The sequence below is a fragment of the Polypterus senegalus genome, chromosome 2 (genome assembly GCF_016835505.1).
Source record: "Polypterus senegalus isolate Bchr_013 chromosome 2, ASM1683550v1, whole genome shotgun sequence".
Lineage (NCBI taxonomy): Eukaryota > Metazoa > Chordata > Cladistia > Polypteriformes > Polypteridae > Polypterus > Polypterus senegalus.
In genome coordinates this window covers 184,137,380-184,159,367 of record NC_053155.1, presented here as the reverse complement: position 1 = coordinate 184,159,367, position 21,988 = coordinate 184,137,380, and the positions used below count along the sequence as shown (strand labels likewise).

At 40.4% G+C, this 21,988-nt stretch overlaps 1 protein-coding gene across 2 annotated transcripts in view; it reads right to left on the bottom strand.

Moving 5' to 3' along the window:
• The window catches only part of epha6 (eph receptor A6), a 371,198-nt gene that overhangs the window by 9,905 nt on the left and 339,305 nt on the right, over positions 1-21,988 (bottom strand). The window contains exons 13-15 of one of the 2 annotated variants that reach the window (XM_039744991.1): positions 21,164-21,373; positions 2,303-2,452; positions 467-660 (exon numbers count right to left, since the gene is read on the bottom strand). In XM_039744991.1, the coding sequence (XP_039600925.1) occupies positions 467-660; positions 2,303-2,452; positions 21,164-21,373 (554 nt within the window). The remainder of the gene's footprint in view (positions 1-466; positions 661-2,302; positions 2,453-21,163; positions 21,374-21,988) is intronic. The other variant, XM_039744992.1, reaches the window with a different exon arrangement.

Genomic DNA, 21,988 nt, shown 5'->3' with positions numbered 1-21,988 from the left:
TTCATTTCAAGCCTGCTTATTACATTATAGGATAAAGGTGCAACATGGTAGGCCAACATCTGAATAGCAATGCTGCTATGCCATTCAATAGGCATAACCACTCTCACTTAGCTCATTCATATTAAGCCCCACTCCTTCATATTGGGCCATTTTAGAGCTGCACATCAATCTAACCAGGGTATCTTGGAATATTTAGAGGGAAAAACTATTGCAGATTCAAAGATTTTGTGCAATCTCCACAAAGACAGTAACTAGACTAGGACTGAAACCTATTCTCCTTGGACTGTGAGGCAACAGAACTAACCACTCCCTTTGAACAGGGAAGCCAATCTCTGTTTTTTTCTTTCATAGCAAGAAAAATATTTTACACTTCTTTTCATATTACTTTCAAATTGTTAATTATTATATTTGCATGTATTTGACACTAGACATTTTGGCATGGCACTCTGTTATCTAAAGAACATACCCCTGCACATCCTCCACCAACATCTGTAGGCTGCTAGGATTGCGGATCAACTTGTCTAGGAAGCTCACAATCTCTGAAAACCTTGGTCGATGGCTCCTTTCTTTCTGCCAGCAGTGGAGCATTAGCTGATGCAGAGTTACTGGGCACCCCATTGGGGCTGGAAGACGGTAACCCTCTTCTATGGACAAAATCACCTATGTCAAGACAAAGCAGTAAGAAAAGTTTTGAAAAGTTATTGTAATCCAAACATTATCATACAACTCTAATTTGGTCTTAGAAAATACATTTTTAAATTAGCTTTAGAAGTTATAATAATTAGCCCATTACAGACACGAAGGTCACACTTTACTGCCTGCTAGGGAGGTAGATAATGTTCAGAAACAATAGCCAGTATTAAACTATACCAGTCCCCAGGCCATTTCCCACACTGTTTGAGAGATTATAGTTAAAATATCCCAAAAGTTATATTGTTATCTGACAACAGCAATAACATATATATGGTACTATGAAATAATCAGTGGTAAACCTTCATCCATCAATAGTATTCCCATACAAGCTATTACTATTTGCTCTTTCTGCTAAATGTATACAAACATAGTTGTTAATACAGCTATTTAAAGCAAATCAAATCGATGGTTTTATTCAGTAATGTTATATGGAAATGTACAGTCTTATTGCCTTTTGTGGTGTAATAGTCCATACTGGTTGACTCCACACAGGAGAATCAGCAAAAGAATAGTGGATTTGGATAGTACCATCTCAGTGAGAGAAAATACGTTCAAGTCACCAACAGGATACAGCTGAGAAGAGGCTAACCCTTATAAAGAAGCACAGGTCACTTCCCCAAAAGAGTGTTTGCTCTGTTTTTAGTTTATCCTCAAAGTGGCTACCTCCAAGTATGAACATCTTTAGGGTGATACAGTAGTCTTAACACCATCTCTATACTTCTTTCATTTATCTCTCTCCACTGCATTTAAATAAAATCCCTCTCTAGAATTTTGTACACATCACTCCCTCCTCCTCCTTATGTCATCATAGTAGCACCAATGACAGCTATGTGCAGCCAAAAGTCCCCACTGAGTGGAGTCCTGAAAACATTGCCAGTACCTCAAGTGCCTGTACAAATTCCTACAAATACAGTATCCTACTCTACACATGTAACTCACAATGTTGCAACAAATGTCACAAAGAAGAAAGCAAGAGTTTATACTATGTAGCCTTGATATGAAGCAGTATTTTCCTCCATGTTTTCTTGTTTTAGATTGCTTCTTGTCTGACAACATTGTTTTTGAAAAAGACTTAGCCCTCCATAGGTTTTATTTTGTTTAAGTACCCTGAACCTTACTGTAATGTAATTTTTTATTACAAAATTGTAAATACACAAAACTATTTTTGCAGGTATGATAATTGTAAGATTCCAAAGTATGGCTGAGTAAGTCACTTTTGAGGGGCTGCATTACATTGTCCCTCATTAAGGATGTAGTTGTTGCTGCATTATGCAAACATGAGCTGAGATGGAATAGTTAATTCAACATCAAGGCAGTGGAAAGGCAAAAGATAACCTGCTGTTCCTCAAAAGGCCAAAATCTGTCATGCTGCTGTCCATTATCTGATGGATTTCTCATTCTGAAAGTACAGTATCAGTAATCAATAATCTAGAATGACCAGTCCATCCTCCTCTAATAAGTCTTGTGGGATGAATTGTTACCTAAACAATTAAACTGCTGCACTGATGTCAAACTTTAGCTGGAAACCAACTTACTGAAAGGTTTCTGAGCTTGACGATCAGAAGGACCAAACACACAATTTTGTTTCAGAAAGGAAATTTTCACTTACATCCTGATTGGACATCTCCCAGTACGGTCTCTCCCCATATGACATCACCTCCCACATCACAATGCCATAGCTCCAAACATCACTGGCTGAGGAAAATTTCCTGTAAGCTATGGCCTCTGGTGCAGTCCACCGAATGGGAATCTTCCCGCCCTAATGGGAAACAAGAATAGTACATTAACAAACCAGAAAAATAACAGTAGGGCACCCAAATTAAAGATGAATGAGACCACCAGATTATGCACATATATACAGATGTATGTTTTTATTAAACTATCTATCTATCTATCTATCTATCTATCTATCTATCTATCTATCTATCTATCTATCTATCTATCTATCTATCTATCTATCTATCTATCTATCTATCTATCATGATGTAATAGTGACTGTTTCACCCAGACAATTTATATACAGTATGCCCTTCTTTGCCTGTCCATGCCATCTTATTCCATGAAAACACTTTTATTCTGCAATGTCACTTTACTAATACAGCAAAACTGCTCAGCCACCTTTGTAATATCAGTGCTTTTGTATTATCATCCTCTCACCAAAGTTAAAGCTCAGTCTTGTCCTATTCCTTAACATTTAGCTTGTTGGTGCTTCTGCCCCATAGTGATATTGTATAAAAATTCAAAATTATGCAGTTTCTGCCTGCTTTATGACTCACTCAGAGTTTTAGAACATGGCTAGGAAGTGAAAAGATGGCAAATTCAGACTTTAGCAGAAAGTAGTTCATACATCAGGTAAATAATTCAAACATCCATGTATATCTTCCTCAAGACATGGATAAAAAGCAGTGTTAAGTTAAAAAACCATTCTTAATACTGTATTCTCTGGCTTTGGCAGATGGTGTGACTAAAGACTACGAGCCACAAAGCTGTGAATTTAATCCTTACTGTTGAATCACTGTGTATATTTGATCAAGTCACTTAACCTGCCAGTAGAAATGAAAAAAGTATTAGTTCTACAATAAACATTGAACTGGTGTTCATCATATAAAATACTACATAAAATAGATTTAATTATGTAGTATAGGGTACAAAATGTTTAAATATTTCATTTTCTTTTTACCACTTTGGTATAATCCACTATTCAAAGATATGCAACAGTGAGCAGTTGCTTTGATTCAGTATCTGTCTTTTCCAGTTTAAAAGTATTAAAGCTAATATGAAGTGCAAATAATTCCACACTGCAAACTGCAAAAGTCTTGATCAGATATAGAAAGCAACATAACAATATTCGGTATGGTTATCTCTAAAACAAATAAATTGCTACACAGTTTACAGTTTTAATATGTTAAATAATAAGCTTACAGAGTAATCTCATTTATCATAACAAGCTAATAACAGTATATAAACATTATATTAATTATGCTATTTACAATATAAAATTGACAAGTATATATATATATATTATATACTGTGGAAGCTGGCCCGGACACAGACAGGCGGACACTGATGGTTCAAGCACCGACACATGTTTAATCATAATTACACTATTTACAACACCGTACACAACCCAGTACCCCATACCAAACACCCTCAGTCCAGGCCTCTTTCAATGCCTTTCTCGTCAGGTCCGCCTCCACTCCTCTCCTCCAAACTCTGTCCTTATTCCACCTGACTCTAGCCATCGAATGGAGGGAGGCGGCCCCTTTTATCTTCACCCGGACGTGCTCCAGGTACCTACCTGGTGTGACGGAAGCACTCCGGGTGTTCCTGGTCTTCATTCCCACAGCACTTCCGTGTGTGGTGGAAGTGCTGAGGACCAGGGCTCTCCAGGCATCTGGGCGCCCCCTGGCGGTGACCATGGGCCCCTATAGGGTTGAGCTTCCATGCTCCTTTCCCATGCTCCCCATACCCACCAGGGCGGTCGCCCCCTCATGGTCTGGAGGAGGCATAATCCCTCCTTCAGTCCTTCCGGGTGTCCCGGCTGGGTACCGCCCCCAGCCGCTCACCACAATACATAATATACATAATATACATATATCTCTCTATTATAAAAAAAAAAAAATCCTGGACAGAAACACAAGGGCATCAAGACGTGACCTTCACGTTAAGATCAGGGAAGACATTTAAAAGAAACTGAGCGTCTTGCAGGGACCTTAAACATGAGACTTTGTTCTAAGAGATTAACCCAGGACCATCTCGCAATGACGTGGAACATGAGATTCTTGCAAAACACCCTACTTACAATCAATATCAAATGAGCCAAGAGGCAGCAAAACATTCAGTCGTCTAAAGGATTTGAGCACACATGGATTCAGGGCTCTCAGCGCATATAAAGCGTATAAGGACAGTACATTATAAATGAAATGTTGACGAAAAAGTGAAGAAAAAAGCGGCGTGGAGAAAAGAGACTCAGAAGCGTTGGAGAGAAAAAAGAGCAAAAAAGAAAAACAATAATCGAGGTGCAAATTCAGAAAATAAGGAAAGTAATTATCAGTCCGGAACAAATGGAATTGAAAAAAAAAGCACGTCCAATCCGGCTCAGAATTAAAAGAGAAAGAGTAAAAGACAAAGTAGAACTTCATAAAGACGTTCACAAATGTTGGCGCTAAACACATGCAGAGCAGGTTAGAGATTATGAAAGCAGTGGAATTCGAAAGGCTCCAAAAAAAAAAAAGGGCACTATACACATGTGGAGAATGTTAAAGGATATGAAAGTAGGAAAATTAGAAAGTATAAAAAAAAGAAAGTAAAGATCGCAGTAGCGTAAACAAACAAACTGCCTCATTTAACTATGTACCTGTCTAACTTTGGTTTTGCGCAATAATCACTGCACTATTGTACCTTAACACTTAATTCTACTTTATTTACATAATTTTACTTATTTATTATGTTCTACTATACTGTTATCTTTCAATGTATGACTTTTTGTTAATCTAACTGATATTCTTCTAACTTTGCAAAGTTTTTGATAAGCGGATCAGGATGCATTTCACTGCGTGTTGTCCTGTACTATGTACTGTAACTATGTATGTGACAAATAAAGAATTTTGAGAATTTCAAAAACGGAGTTTACCATACATGCATTTATTGGTTAGTTTGTAAAAAAAATTATTAACTACTGATAATGTAAATCGTTTTGTCTGTGCTGAAATTCCAAACAGAAAAACCTATTCTGAATTATGGTGCAAAGTTAATAAACACATCTCAATGACCTCATTAAAAAGATTCAGCATATTAGGACTCGCAAGATTCCAAATATTGTTTTAACAGAAGTTCTGAAATAAAAGTTAAACTAATGAAATAGCAACAATTCCAAAAAAAAAAATCATATATATATATGTACATATATGGACTGGGTAATGTGTTAGGAACAAAACAATGCCACATCGTTTGAGGAAATGAAAATTATCAACCTACAGAGGCCTGAATTCAAAGACACACCAAAAATCAAAGTGAAAAAATGATGCGGCAGGCTGGTTCATTTTGCCAAAATTTCATTGCAGCAACTGTCAGTGTCAGGGCATGCTCCTAATGAGATGACAGATGGTGACCTGGGCGAATCTCCACTCAGATCTGCACCAGGGCATCACTGAGCTCCTGGACAGTCTGAAGTGCAACCTGGCAGCGTTGGATGGACCGAAACATAATGTCCCAGAGGTGTTCTATTGGATTTAGGTCAGGCGAGCGTGGGGACCAGTCAATGGTATCAGTTCCTTCATCCTCTAGGAACTGCCTGCATACTCTCGCTACATGAGGACGGGCATTGTCGTGCACCCGGAGGAACCCAGGACCCACTGCACCAGCATAGGGTCTGACAATGGGTCCAAGGATTTCATCCCGATACCTAATGGAAGTCAAAGCACCATTGTCTAGCCTGTAGAGGTCTGTGTGTCCCTCCATGGATATGTCTCCCCAGACCATCACTGGCCCCCACCAAACTGGTCAAGCTGAATGATGTTATTGGCAGCATAACCCCTTCACTTCTGTCACATGTGCTCAGAGTGAACCTGCTCTCATCTGTGAAAAGCACAGTGCGTCAGTGGTGGACTTACCAATTCTGGCATTCTTTGGCAAATGCCAATCGAGCTCCATAGTGCCAGGCAGTGAGCACAGGGCCAACTAGAGGACATCAGGCCCTCGGGCCACCCTCATGAAGTCTGTTTCTGATTGTTTTGTCAGAGACATTCACACCAGTGGCCTGCTGGGGGTCATTTTCTAGGGCTCTGGCAGTGCTCATCCTATTCCTCCTTGCCCAAAGGAGCAGATACCAGTCCTGCTGATGGGTTAAGAACATTCTACGACCCTATCCAGTTCTCCTAGAGCAACTGCCTGTCTCCTGGAATCTCCTCCATGCCCTTGAGACTGTGCCCTGAGATACAGCAAACCGTCTGGCAATGGCACATATTGATATGCCATCCTGGAGAAGTTGGACTACCTGTGCGGCCTCCGCAGGGTCCAGGTATCGCCTTAGGGCCGATTTATACTTCACGCTCAGAACGCGTACGCGCCCGAATCATGGCTGCCACGCGTTCCCAGCGTTCATTTCACTCGTCCTCTAAGCAGGTCCTCAGAAATTAATGCGACGCGTGCGCGAGTTGCAGTACCAGCAAAAAGTCGGGGGGCGCAGTGTGCTAAAAGTCGGAATGTGACATCAGAGTCTCTGTTTACTATCTACATGTGACAGAAAGCCTCTGTGCAGATCCTATGGGAATCAAAGCGCGTGCTTCGCTGTTTGATGAATGGTTCGATGTGGTGAAGCAAAATGCCGACATACAGATTCATTCATGGTGCTTTTATATTCAAGCGTCGCATATTCCCGATCGTAATGACACGATGCATCTTTTTTTGCAACTTCACAACAACAACATAATGTATAGCGCTGTATTTATGCCACTGAGAAAAAAATAAAGGACAAGGTGAAAACGTGTATTTTGTGATTAAAGTGGAAATTTCGGCTTTAATCTCGAATTGTCCACTTTAACCTCGTAGTTTACTTTATCATTAAAGCAGAAGGTCATAAACGTCATCCCAGTTTTTAATCACTTCGAGCTTCTTGGACCTAACAGCTGTGGCAAGGAGCAATCAATCACCACACAGAACAAATTAAATGTATGATATTCCAACTCTCTGCACATTTAGAATCTTTAGATTTATACTTGATATCACTTTCATGATGAAATGCATTAAAGTATGTATGTTACACTTTACATATAATTTAGTTTAAATAATGAATACTGTTAATAATTACACACATGGGGGTGACACGGCGGCGGAGCGATAGCACTGCTGTCTCGCAGGGAGTTATGTTGCTGGTATATCCTGCTTGTATTCCACACTGTGCTCCGGTTTATTTTGGGAGTTGGTGCCGCTAAAATGACGCTAGTGTATGTGTGTGCTTGTATTCATCTTGCGATGAGCTGAGACCTCGTCCAGGGATTGTTTCTCAGTCGTGCCCAATGCTTGCTGGAATGGACACATCCCTGGATTTATGGATTTAATCAATAAACATCCTTTTCAGAGATATTGTCGTAAGGTGTTATTGGAATTAAATGAGTGTTCTAGGCAATTCACTACACAGAGAAACCGAACATGTTCTCACCGTGATAATATCTTGCACTGCCACCTGGTGGATTCCTCCAGATTTACGTAAAGTACGCGCGCAAGTATAAACACTACAACGCTTGCGTAGCAGGAGCGTCCTCTGCAGCATGCATCGCATCGCATGAAGTATAACTCCGGCCTAATGTTACCAATAGTGACACTGACCGTAGCTAAATGCAAAAATAGTAAAAACACAGTCAGAAAAGATGAGAAGGGATAAAATTCAGTGGCCTCCACCTGTTAAACCATTCCTGTTTTGGGGGTTGTCTCATTGTTGCCCCTCTAGTGGACGTGTTGTTAATTTCATTAACACCAAAGCAGTAGAAACGGATTAACAACCCCCTCTGCTACTTAACTGACCAGTTCAATATCCCAGAGGTTTTATTGACTTGATGCTATACTCTGATTAAAAAGTGTTCCTTTAATTTTTTGGGCCTCGGACTCCCACAGGGCTCCATGGGAATTGAAGTTAGATACAGCCCTGTTGGGATTGGTGGGCACCAGCAGGGGGTGCTGCAGCTACTGCTGAGCCCCGGAGTGCAGCTCTTTCACTATACCTGTAAGTGCTACCAGAAATGCATCAACAAGCTCCTAGAGCACTTCCGGGTGCCTTGTAAAAGGAGCCAGCAGACACAACCCTGGGAGCCAGAGTTGGGAGGAGGGAGACGAAGCTTGCCTGGAGGAGTGGAGGTGGAAAAAGAAAAGAAAAAGAGAAAGAATAAGAGTAGTGTTGTGCTGTGTTTTTGGGACTATGTTGTGCTTGTGGGAGAAGGGAAGATGTTTCCCACAAGGAAGAAAGAAAAATAAAAAACCTGTGCGTGCACTTGTGCCTCCTGTGTCAATCTGTGTTAGGTTGGGATGCCGGTGACCACCTTGGTGGTCCACAATATATGTATATGTAAAATATTGTCACACACGTGCAACTAGAAGGAAGCTGACTGAACCAAGTGGAGGTAATTATGCACCAGGCCAGGGGGTGGTGGGGGGCACTAAGCCAAGACAGGCGTCACTTCCAGTTCCCGCGCCAAGACAGATGTCACTTCTGGTTCCGGCACCAAGAAAGATCTCACATCCAGTTTCCGGCCTCAGATGACATCACGTCCAGTCTCACCCTTTAAAACTGCCATCTTTTCTACCACTAGTTCAGTTCAGTCTGGAGCTCAATCCATGCACATCAGTGCTTACTAAAAAACCCTTTCCAGTGTGTTGAGACTCATTCTTTCACAATAGATATATATATTGTGGCAGGCGGCTGAGGCTGGGATGCATATTCATATCCAGGGCAATACTTCTCCCGAAACACGAGAGGGCAACCCCCTGGATTACATCGGAGCCACAGGTTTGGAGCTTAGAGGGAGGTTTGGCGTGGTTGCAACATTAGTGATCTAATAATTTTCTCAAATGCATCACAGAAAATGCCATATTTCTATGAGTGACTGGTAGGCTACTAAATCTACAGAAGAATGTTGTGTCCAAAAATAAAGGCAATTGGTTAAAATTGATCATATTTTTTATATGTTAGTAACTAGAGAGGATGCATCTAGTAATTTAAACCATACACAGAAGTATAAATTATTTCTGAACATGGCAGTGGTGAGAACAATATGTACCTGGCTTGGCTGGAATCCTTCACCATACTACAGGCTTTATTTCAGCTGTTTCTTGAAGTTGCTCTGTACATTTCATGGCAAGTCAATTGAGACCATGTTAAAATTATTTGTACATCATGTAAGTCATAGATTATATTATAAACTTTACAATACCACTTTCTGTTTATACTCAATGTTTCATAACTTAGCCTTTAAAAAAAATACCTTGAAATATAATGCTCGCAATAAAACATAGTGGTGGCTCTGAGGAATCTGCACAACAGTTTGTAACAATTCATCCCACACACTAACATGAGTCGATTGCTACCGCTAATCTGTCCTAGGTAATGGCACATGATAAAAGGCCAATATCATACCCCAAACCATTTCCCGTATACCCTTTATTCTACCCGGTTCAGTCCCTTAATGCCGATACATTATAGCCCACAAAAAAACCAATAGTCAATATCTATCATCACATAACGAGTATATTACATAAAATGAAAAAAGAATACAATCCCTTACAAATAAATAACCCTTATATTGTAGCACCACAAATATATACATATATATTCACAATAACAATATTCCTCAATTCCCCATCCAGATAAGGTAAATAAATTCACAGTTGACCACAATTCTGATGCCGGCTGGCAAAACGAGGAGTTCTGACAATTGAGGACTCCTACCTGTAATCACCTCTTCTTCATGAAAGACATACAGTCAGTCTTGTGACACAATACTGTAAGTCCTTTAAAAATAGCTCACCCAGGTCCATAGGAATTTGCGGAATGTTCAATTCCCCGATAAAAAGAATCACTTCCACCTTCTGACAGGACTGTAGCAGCTCCTGGACTTCTTACACGGCCCGTGCAGTAGCTGATCTGCTTTTTTTTACCCTCTGATTCTTTTCCCCTTTTTCCTCCTCTTCTCCCTTCTGTCTTTAAAATGGCGTACTTTATGGAAATGACTCTCCGAAAGAAAACAGTAAAACCGGAAGTTCCACCTCTGGGGCACCGCTGTCAATCTGTTAATGTAAGAATCATCCCCACAACACCCAATCGACAGCAGAAAACACATTATATTTATGTGGCAGTTCAAGCCTAGCAAATGGCAGAAGTCGCTCTACACCATTGGGACCTTGAGCAAGGCCTTTAACCTGCACTTGCTTCGTTCTGGGTATGACGTTAATCTGTGTCCAACCCTGCAAGCAAGTCGTCCAACTTAGAAGGTAAAACTTGGGGATTGTAGGCAGGATTGGCACTCCAGCCACTGAAAAATACCTCAGACTATTCCAGTGTGGTGCTGAGGTGTCATACGTTGCACAACTGCACTCGGGTCCCAATCTGGGTGGTTCATCATGTCGCTGACGTGGCAACGCACTATTTCAGCACAGGCTTCCAAACTCCTCCATAAAACATGTTTTAAGCCTTTTAACTTTAAGATTATCCATAGAAAAAAACAGAGTGGCAGACACATCTTTGGTTCCTGTCCTCTTCTGAAAAATATCATCTTTATCTAGATGACTGATGAATGCTGATCTAGCTTTGTGATTGCAACTGTCCAACGCTCACATGAGTTTCTGTCAATGTTAATATTCAGACCTTATTAGAAGGCCATCTTTTCAGCATTTCAGATCAGTTACCTTATGTTCATTTAGTTTTTGAGGTAGCTCTTCAGCACGCAGCACAATTATACTGACTTTACTGTAATGTTAATCAATATACACAATGGGTCAAAAGTTTTAGAACACCTCAGTTTTTTTAGTTTTTTTGGTAATACACGCAGTTTAGTTTCTTAATGTCTCCTAAAATCAAGGCATAGAACAAATAAACAATGGCCAATAAAAAAATAAGTCAAGGAATCATTAAGTGTACAAGATTTTATTCAAATTTTTGATTAATCAAAGTTGCCACCTTTTTCTGATAAAACAGCCAAACTGTTGTAACTATTTTGATTTAGAATGCCAGTCACTTTAATGAATTCACTAACCATCACACTTTCTCTTCCACATTTAACAGTTGGTGTCACACACTGCTAAACTATTCTTTCATTAATTCAATGGTGTACAAACACCTGCTTGATGAAGTATAAATTTCAAATTTTGATTCATTGATCCATAAGACTTTCTTCCAGTCTGCAGTAGCCCACAGCTAATACTTCAAGACCTTATTTTGTTCTTTAAGGAACGGCTTTCTTCCTGCCACATGTCCTGTCAAACTTGCAGCACAAAGACTCCACCTTACAGTAGAAACTGAGGCTTGCTTTTTTCTACCACTGTGAAGCTGTGCTTGAAACTGTTCTGCTGTGAGACGCCTATCACACAAGCTGGTGACCCTCAGAAACTTGCCTTCAAATGGAGTTGGGACTTTGGGTCTGCCAGATATCTTCCTAACAGAGTTTCTTCCAGTTTCCAATTGCCTTTAGATTGTGTATGACACTTACTGACACTTAGATTTTTTGTACAATTTATCTAAATAAAAGGCCCACACTTCTAAGGGTACTGTACTATTGCTCTGTCTCATTTAATTTGTTAATTGCCATTTTCTTGCCATTATCTCTGGGATTTACAACTTTCTACAGTGTAATATTGTCCAAGAAGCACTTCACAGGGTGTAGTAACACAGTCTTTCCAACTCTGCTTGAAGGGTTTTTATGTAATCAACAGCAGTCGGGATCACTGTGCAAATTGTTTTCTTCAACTTGCTAAAAGGTTTAATTAATTTTAATTGCTGCAGAACATCTGTAGGGTGTAACCTATTAGTTGTTCTCTGAAGGAGGCCCATTTGTAATATTCTGAAATTTCCCTTTTCTTTCAGTTTTTGCTAACCTAAACTTTAAATTTAAACATCTGGCAGTTTACAGCTTACCTAGTGATCATTTTAGGTCATTCGTTGAATTTCAGCTGCTTAAGACTGAAGAAAAGCTAGAAAACCTGAGTTGTTCTAAAACCTTTAACTAGTAGTGTACACTCCATTTTTCTAAACTTCGCTGGTTTATTTTCCAGGGAATAATGATGTGTATGACATATCTTGCTGTTTTAAATAATATGTTTCTGAGGTAGGCTATGATTTTACTACTTGAAAAAGTGTTGTATTATACAGACTGTTTGACCGATTACATGTTGGCTTATATTGTGCAAGTGGAGGTTTTTATAGTATAATGAATATTAGTGTGGAGATGAGCTCAATGAAAAGCTTTGATATATACACATATATATACAGTATATACAGTAAACCCTCATTTATCGCGGTTAATCCATTCCAGACTCTACCACGATAAATGAATTTCCGCGAAGTAGGATTCTTTATTTATAAATCTAATATTTTCGCAGTTAGAGCATAGAAAACCTGTTTATGACCTTCTAAATACGTTTTTTAACATTAATAGAGCCCTCTAGACATGAAATAATACCCTTTAGTCAAAAGTTTAAACTGTGCTCCATGACAAGACAGAGATGGCAGTTCTTTCTCACAACTTAAAGAATGCAAACATATCTTCCTCTTCAAAGAATGCGCGTCAGGAGCGGAGAATGTCAGAGAGAGAGAGAGAGTAAAGTAAACAATCAAAAATCAATAGGCCTGTTGGGCTTTTAAGTGGAAGCACCGGGATAAAGCGGCCGCAAGGAAGGAATCAATGTGAAGGTAGTCTTTCAGCATTTTTTAGAGGAGTGTCCGTATCTTCTAAGCAAACAGCCTCTGTGCAAACAGCCCCTCTGCTCACACCCCCTCGGTCAGGAGCAGAGTTAGTCAGAGAGAGTGAGAGAGAGGGAGAGAAAAGCAATCAATCAAAAATGAATACATGCTGTTAGAGCTTTTAAGTGTGTGAAGCACCGCAAGGGAAGCATATCGTATATCATTGAGGAGTTTTATTTAAAATGTAATACGTGCTCTGATTGGGTAGCTTCTCAGCCATCCACCAATAGCGTCCCTTGTATGAAATCAACTGGGCAAACAAACTGAGGAAGCATGTACCATAAATTAAAAGACCCATTGTCCGCAGAAATCTGCGAACCAGCGAAAAATCCGTGATATATATTTAGATATGCTTACATTTAAAATCCGCGATGAAGTGAAGCCGCAAAAGTCGAAGCGCGATATAGTGAGGGATCACTGTATATATAGTATATATAGTGTTTGAAAAGACTAATTCCTGTATGAACATTTTAACCACTGGTTTTAAAGGATTGATTCTGTTTGCTATTTTTAACCTCCACGTTTTTATGGATTATTGATTTAATGACTGAATTTTGGAAAGCACTGCACTTTATTTATTGAACACTTTGTTTTTGTTTGACTGTTTTAATAAAAGCACTTCTGCACTTTTTGTACCTTCCCCTTGCTCGATTGTTATTGCCTTCACTGACTAGCTCATCGGTGACATTACCGACGGTGTTGGGTTGAAGGGCTCCCGAATAGCGATGGGAGCGTGGAGCCAGAACCCACATCGTCACACTAATTCACCACTATTACTTAGTCACTTCTTACCACATCTCCCACATGGCTCACATTTTAGTCTCATGCCCCTTTTTAAACAAAACCATCACACTTGATTAGTGAATGAGAAGAGTGCAGGTAAATGAGATGTTTAAGCAATTGGTTTATTCAAATATCTATCAGATACAGCTGTTTATTATTTTACAGTTCAGAATCTTCCCACTCTAAATTTCAGGACTATATTTTCGATTTTTAAAATCTGAAAATAAAACATGATGAGAGATGAGCAAAAAGTGATAAATCATTAGTTATGTAGATGATTTTAAAGTTTGACTTAGTAAGTGAAGAATGAAAATGTTTTTAAAATAGATGTCTTGCTGTCAGTATCACGTAATCCAGATCTAATTTTGTAGTGTGACTATGCCCATAGTTTCAGTTTTTGTAGGATTTGTATGCCGTAGGTCATTCCGTGTTCCTAATCGCCTTCATTTTGCTTCAGTCAAACAGCAAGTGAAATTTATTGCTCTCTGTAATCATAACCTACTCTCCTTACAAAACTGTGCTTTAACAATATGATTATGGTATCAGTGTGTCTCCATCCATCCATTATCCAACCTGCTATATCCTAACTACAGGGTTACGGGGGACCAATCCCAGCCAACACAGGGCCCAAGGCAGGAAACAAACCCCGGGCAGGGTGCCATCCCACCACAGGGCACACACACACACTAGGGACAATTTAGAATTGCCAATGCATCTAACCTGCATGTCTTTGGACTGTGGGAGGAAACCGGAATACCCGGAGGAAACCCACGTAGACACAGGGAGAACATGCATACTCCACGCAGGGAGGACCCGGGAAGTGAACTTGGATCTCCTAACTGCGAGGCAGCAGCGCTACCCACTGCGCCACCTCGCCACCCTCAGTGTGTCTCTAAAACCTATAACTTACTTGTAAATTACAGTTAGATGACTCTCTTTATGAAGGGCACGCTGGAAAATGAAGGTTGTCATTAGATGTACTGTAGAATGTATATAAGTTGCATAAAATAAAATGCTGTAATAAATTGATTATAGCCCTTAATATGTCTGACGGACATCGTTTAAAGTCACCCAACACGCGTTTACTTGCAATATTTACAATGGTAGAACACACACAACCCAGTGCCACAGCACCTATCACCCTTCAATGTCCTGGCCTTTCACAATGCCTTGTCCTTTCTTCAGGCTGCCTCCTGCCTCTCCTCCCAAGCTCTGTCCACTTCCACGTGACTCCAGCCTTGAATGAAGGGAGGTGGCCCCTTTTATAGTCACCCGGATGTGCTCCAGGTGCTTCCCGGCAATTTTCCACCGGCACAGTGTGGCGGAAGTGCCGGGTGCATACCCGGAAGCACTCCAGGTGTCCCTGATCCTCTTCCCCCCAGCACTTTAGGGTGGTCGTCCCCTCGTGGTCTGGAGGAGGCGCAAGCCCTCCTCTGGTCCTCCTGGGCGTCCCAGCTAGGTACCATCCCCAGCCGCGTGCCACAAATGTTCTAAAAAATTTAATTTGTCCTACAAATGATGGAACAACATTATCATCATTTGCATTTACTCATTCCAAAATCTTCTTTTTTTTATCTGCCATTCAGTTACAAAATTAAGTGTACGCACAGAAATGTTGCGTAAGAACTTTTCCACATTCAAATCGCGATGTATAAAACCTACACTTGGCGTAAAGCCACGCACTTTTCCACGGTACCTCATACCTTGTGGTACGCAAGTTCTCCGCTCAGTTTTGCAAACTGGCGGCACCCAGCGTCAAAGCAGTGCTACTGTTCCTGTGTGGTTACTCATTATTTTCCTAACGCGGCTTTTTAAATACACTGAAACTAACCGCATATTGTTTATTAGTGTAACGCATCTGATTGTAATTAACTTGTAACAATATAATGGTCCAGGGAACAGCCATAGTATTTCAAATACCATAACTGCTTTAGTGTTGTTACTCTCACTTCTCCTTCTTCTTCTCCTTCTTCTTCTTCTTCTTCTTCTTCTTCTTCTTCTTCTTTCAGCTCCTCCCGTTAGGAGTTGCCACAGCGGATCATCTTTTTCCATATTACTCTCACTGCACCACTCAGAGTATTTATATCACTGTATCTGAGTGTGAATCACAGCAGCAGCTGATCGGAAAGAGAATTATCGGTATACAGCTTTAAGGACACGCTGTCTCAGCCACTGCAAAACGTTTTAAAGCCTTTCCTGTACAGACCTCGCGGTTCAGAAACAATTCCATCCCAAGAACTTTAAATGCACTCAATCAATTGCACCTTGTAGAACTGTTTGTACTTATAAGTACAATCACCCCACTGTAAACTTGCACTACAGTTATAATATCACACAACCTGAGCCACTTTATAAAGTGCGTATTTACATATGATGACGATATCATTTTTAAGGTGAAATGCAGCAAAATATGTTTATTAAATTATACAGATAAAACTTTAAGTTCATTTAAATAATCTATATTCTTCACTGGGAGTGTCGTTAAGGATAGAATAATTAAACATGTACTACGAAGATATTTCAATGTTCCTTAAACGTTTTGAAGTATCGGCGCTAAATTTACAGATGGCTTAACGTCTATTACAGAGCTGATTTCATTCACAGTGTATTTTGAAAAATAAGGTCCTATTGTAACTTACACAGTAAAATAGTATTAACATAAAGTCATATTCTCATACCAGCTTAACTTAATGGATGGCAACAGGGGTCCAGAGCCTATCAAGGACATAGTAATAATCAGTTACTGCCAACCCCAGGGCCAATTTAGAGTCAATGGTCAATATATACCAGTGCTTTGTGAATTTGGGCAAAAAGACAGAGTAACTGGAGGAAAACCTATTCTAAAATAAGGAACATGCTCATTTTATACAAATAGCCACCTGGTATCATAAGGATGGTATCTCTCAATTAAAAAAATCCTGGGTCAAGATTTAGCCTGGGATGAGATGTGACTTTTTCAGAGAGATACTTTCATGTCCTGCGAGACGAGACTTTGTCCCAAGAGATTTAAATATGACTGGGGCCATATTTGGGGGGAAATAAAACGTTGGCGCAATACACATGCAGAGCAGGTTAGAGATAATGAAAGTGCTAAAATTCAAAAGTCTCAAAAAATGATAGTAAAGATCGCATTAGTGCAAAAAAATGGAAATTATTACTCGGTGAAATAACGGAACAACAAAAACAGATTGAATATATTGTTTAAACTTTACGTTGGAGACTTGTAGATCGTCTAATTCGTGTTGCCATCAGGGAAAAGTAGTGTTTCTTCCCAATGAAGAGGCCTGTCTGCGAGAATTAAAAGATTTGTTGTTTGGTGAAAGTGAAATCCACATACACGAGTGGCAGAGACGCAAAGTGGCTGGTGCGTAGCGCAGGCCGGCGGGGTTGGCAAGTGAAGCAAGCAGCGGGTGAGGCCCCCTAGCAATAATATTATAATAATAATATGTAGATAGAAAAAAAAGATTTTAGAACTGAATAAGGTTAAAAGTACTAATGATAAAATCACAGATACAGACTGGTCTTCTAGCCTGAGGGAATACAGGCAGCATGAGATGAAGGGCCATTTAATGACCATTCACTGTTTGGGGTAGAAGACTTTGTATCAATGTACTTGTATCTAGTTTTACAATGGTACTTTGATATAACTCTTTGTAGTCAGGTCAGATGCATTGTTTTAAGTACTCATTTCCACTCCAGGAAGTAAAGCTGGAGGAAAGACAGGTTTTTAGATTTATGAGCCCCAAAATTGTAATGCAGCCAAGTCACTAAGGAAGAAAGATGTATAAAAGTCGATTGATGAGCTGGCTAAGTGGAGAGCAGACCAGATGATGACTTGACCAAAGACAATCAAGTGTAATTACATGTTTATGTGCTGCCTGAAGCTACACATCTAGCACTATCAGACTGTAAGGTTTGCAAAGCCATATTCTGTTTGCCTTTTGTTTATGGTACTAGTTATAATATTTGAAGATTAACTCATATTATCCATACTACATAAATAAATATGTCATCTTTATACTGCTTGTTCTGGTACTCTGTTTAATTGATTTGGGTTATGGATGTAAAAGAAAGGAGAACGTATTGAACCTCAGTACCTGACAGTGTTGTAATAGTATGGGATTTGAGGCATTCTTTTATGGTCCTCATAAAAAACAGTATAATGTGGAACAGGATTACCCATATTAATCTACCATGACAAAAACAGCGGTCTCAATTATAAAACTGTGCATGGATTCAAGCGTGAAATATGCATACACCAACAAAAACAGGAAAATGCATACATTTAAAAAAAATCTGATTTTGATCTGTGAATGGCATCTGTAATCGGAGATAATTATTCTACAGCAGTCCTGAAGTTGGTCATACTCATCTTGGCATCACTAATGACTTATATGATAATGGAATGAAACTGCTTAAGATTACAAATTATGGTTGCACATTGTAACAGGATTTGGTTCTTGAGTGTAAATATTGAGGAAACATATGACAAGTGAGGTTGTAGAGAAGGGCAGGGTAGGAAAGCAGGGTACATCTCACCCAAAAAGAGTTTCTTCTTTCTGCCTGTTACTTGCTGTTGAAGCTTTGGCTCTTTTCTGACACCAGATGGTATGCCACACATATTGAATGTGTTTATTAATGCATTTAATTACAGAAACTGCTTGTTTCAGTACAACAAAGAGCTGTAAACAGTCCTGGCTGAACAGAGCAAAAAGCAGGAACTAACCCTATCCAAGGCACTACTACATAATAAACTATACTTGAGCTCAAATTCCACTTACTCACACAGAATCAATTTAAAATGACTAATTTTTGAAATCTTGGACAGAACCACCAAATACAGAGTAAAAATCAACCTGGCATATGAGTATTATCAAAGACCACTCAAAGAGTGTCTGACCTATGATTGACTCTAAAACTCTGAGGTATTAAGGCTGCTGCGTTGACACTGATATTATCCATATCTTTATAATCATACTGCATAATATTGTTTTTACCATTTAGCTTATCTTCTTTGGTACATGAGACTTTAGATAATTGTTGTCCTCTGCCCCATCTCTACATTTCAGCTACAAAGTATTCCAGAATTACTTAGTTTGAACAGGCTTCTTGAGTGATGAACTTTGACTTACAGCACACATTTGAGTTTTAGCTTTGAATTTCAACTTGACTAACTTTCAGCTGATCACGGACTACAAACCCCGGACACACGTGGCCACAGCTATTGCCGCTTCACTCCCGGACAAGTTGAACGTGTATTTCGCTTGCTTCAAGCTCGCTATCATGGACAGGCCTGTGTGACCCTCGCAGCACCACAAGACTCCAGCCTGAGGCTCTCCTTGATGACATGTGGAAGACTTTTTCCCGACTCATCATCCGCAAAGCACAAGGCCCAGACGGAGTCTCAGGTTGCATATTAAAAACATGTTGCGATTAGCTGACTCAATTACCGCCCAGTAGCGCTTACTCCCATAGCCATGAAGTGCTTTGAGAGGCTGGTGCTAGAACACATCAAGGACATCATCCTTGACATTCTGGACCCCCTCCAGTTTGCCTACCTTTGCAACAGGTCCACTGAGGATACCATCTTCTTAACACTTCACACCACCCTGTCTCATTTGGAGAACAAGAACTGTTATGCCAGGCTGCTATTTGTGGACTACAGCTCTGCATTTAACACCGTCATTCCATCCCAGCTCATCGCTAAACTCCTGGATTTGGGGCTTAGCTCTTCACTGTGCAACTGGGTACTGGACTTCCTCACCGGCAGACCTCAGGAAGTGCGTATTGGTGGAAAAACCTCCTCCATCATCACCATCAACACTGGCACCCCGCAAGGCAGCGTGCTGAGCCCCCTGCTTTACTCTCTCTACACCCATGAGTGCATAGTTAAGTACAGCTCTAACACCATCCTCAAGCTTGCTGATGATACCACTGTAATAGGTCTGATCAGAGAGGACGATGAGACGGCCTACAGGGAGGAGGTCAGACTCCTGGCAGAATGGTGTCAGGACAAAAACCTCACCCTCAACATTAGCAAAACTAAGGAGATGATTGTGGATTTCCGCAAAACAGGCAACAGAGCAAAGCCCCATCTACATCGGAGGTGAGGCTGTGGAGCAGGGACAGCATCTTTAGGTTCCTCGTATTCACCCTTACTGATGACATTAAATGGTCAAGTCACACTGCAGCAGTAGTCAAGACAGCCCAACTACGCCTCTACTTCCTCAGCAGACTGAGTAGGGCCCAGATGTCTCCCACAACCCTGTGCAGATTGTACAGGTGTACTGTGGAATCCATCCTGACAGGATAAATCACATCCTGGTACAGCAACTGCTCAGTTCAAGACTGCAGAGCTCTGCAGTGTGTGGTGAATACAGCACAGCAGATCATGGGCACACAGCTCCCTGCTATCCATGACATCCCACCTACATGCTGTCTCAGGAAAGTGAACTGTGTCAAGCAGGACCCTAGCCACCCTGCACTGTCACTTTTCACCCTCCTCCCATTTGGGAAACGACTAAAGTCCATTTGAACGCGCACCTCCAGGTTCAGGAACAGTTTCTACCCACCTGCAATCAGACTCATGAACAATCAGTAACCTTGTGTCACCTCCACTGCTACCTGCACATATATTTCTGCCACTGTCTCTATTTATTCCTAGGATTCTGGTTTAATTTATTTACTTATTTATATTCATTTATTTATTGTGTGTTTTTTTGTCTATGTTCATTTTCTGTGGGGACACATACAAGCAAGCATTTCATTGTACATGGTACTTGTACACATGACAATAAAGAATTGAATTGAATTGAATTTCAGGAAAGATTTACAAACTTGCTAAAGTCTTTCCACTGTGCAGTGGAATACCTGCATGATTTTTCTGGACTATCCTGGCCATAGTAAGTGCAGCATTCATCTATCATAAACAGAAACATGTTCAAAGCTCCATTTTCTTTTAATTCAAGATGGCCAAATACAGTACAAGACAGACAGCTTGTAAATACTTGGATCTCTGCTACCATCTAGTGACCATTATCAGTATTGCAGCTGTTATATGTGCCTGCCAGCAAGCAAGCAAGCACTTCTTCACTGAAAACATAACCTTGTGAAAATGACAGAAACAGAAGGGAATGAAAAATCATTGAGATTGAACTAGGTGTGCTGCAATAGTCACTGGGTTCAGATCTGCTGTTCAGTGAGCTGCCCTTCTTTAGAAAATAATAGGAGAAAAGGACATACCGTTGTTGTATATGCTGCCTCAGGATCATCCTCCAACACACGTGAAAGCCCAAAGTCTGAGACCTTGCACATCAAGTTACTGTTAACCAAGATGTTGCGAGCGGCTAGATCCCTGTGGACATAACCCATGTCTGAGAGGTACTTCATTCCTGCTCCAATACCACGTAACATTCCCACCAACTGGATAACTGTGAAGTGACCATCATGCTTCTGAAAAAAAGAAAAGAGGCTGAAGTTGAGTGTCTTTTACGTTACAGAGATTGTATGTTCAATGAATTTCTTTGTGAAGTTTAAATTTCAGTTGAGTTTCCTAAATAACCAAGCATAATGTTAAATTTCCCTGTTCTCTAGTTCCTAGAGATAAAAGGATATACCAAATTCCATCCATTTTCCAACCCGCTGAATCCAAACACAGGGTCATGGGGGTCTGCGGAGCCAATCTCAGCCAACACAGAGCACAAGGCAGGAACCAGTCCTGGGCAGGGTGCCAACCCACCACAGGACACACACAAGGGCCAATTTAGAATCGCCAATCCAGGAGAAAAAACACGCAGACAACATGCAAATTCCATGCAGGGCAGACCCAGGAAGCGAACCTGGGTCTCCTAACTGCGAGGCAGCAACGCTACCACTTCGCCACCGTGCCACCCATATATGAAGTTATTTATAACAAAATATTTTATATCAATTTCATTTTCTTTATCCTATTTATTGTTGTGGTGGCAGCAAGCAAAAGTGAAGAGACTAGACCATCCTTTTCTTAGCATTTTGTCCAGCTCCTTTGAGGAATATTACACCCTGTACAAGAATTTTCTTTCGGTCACT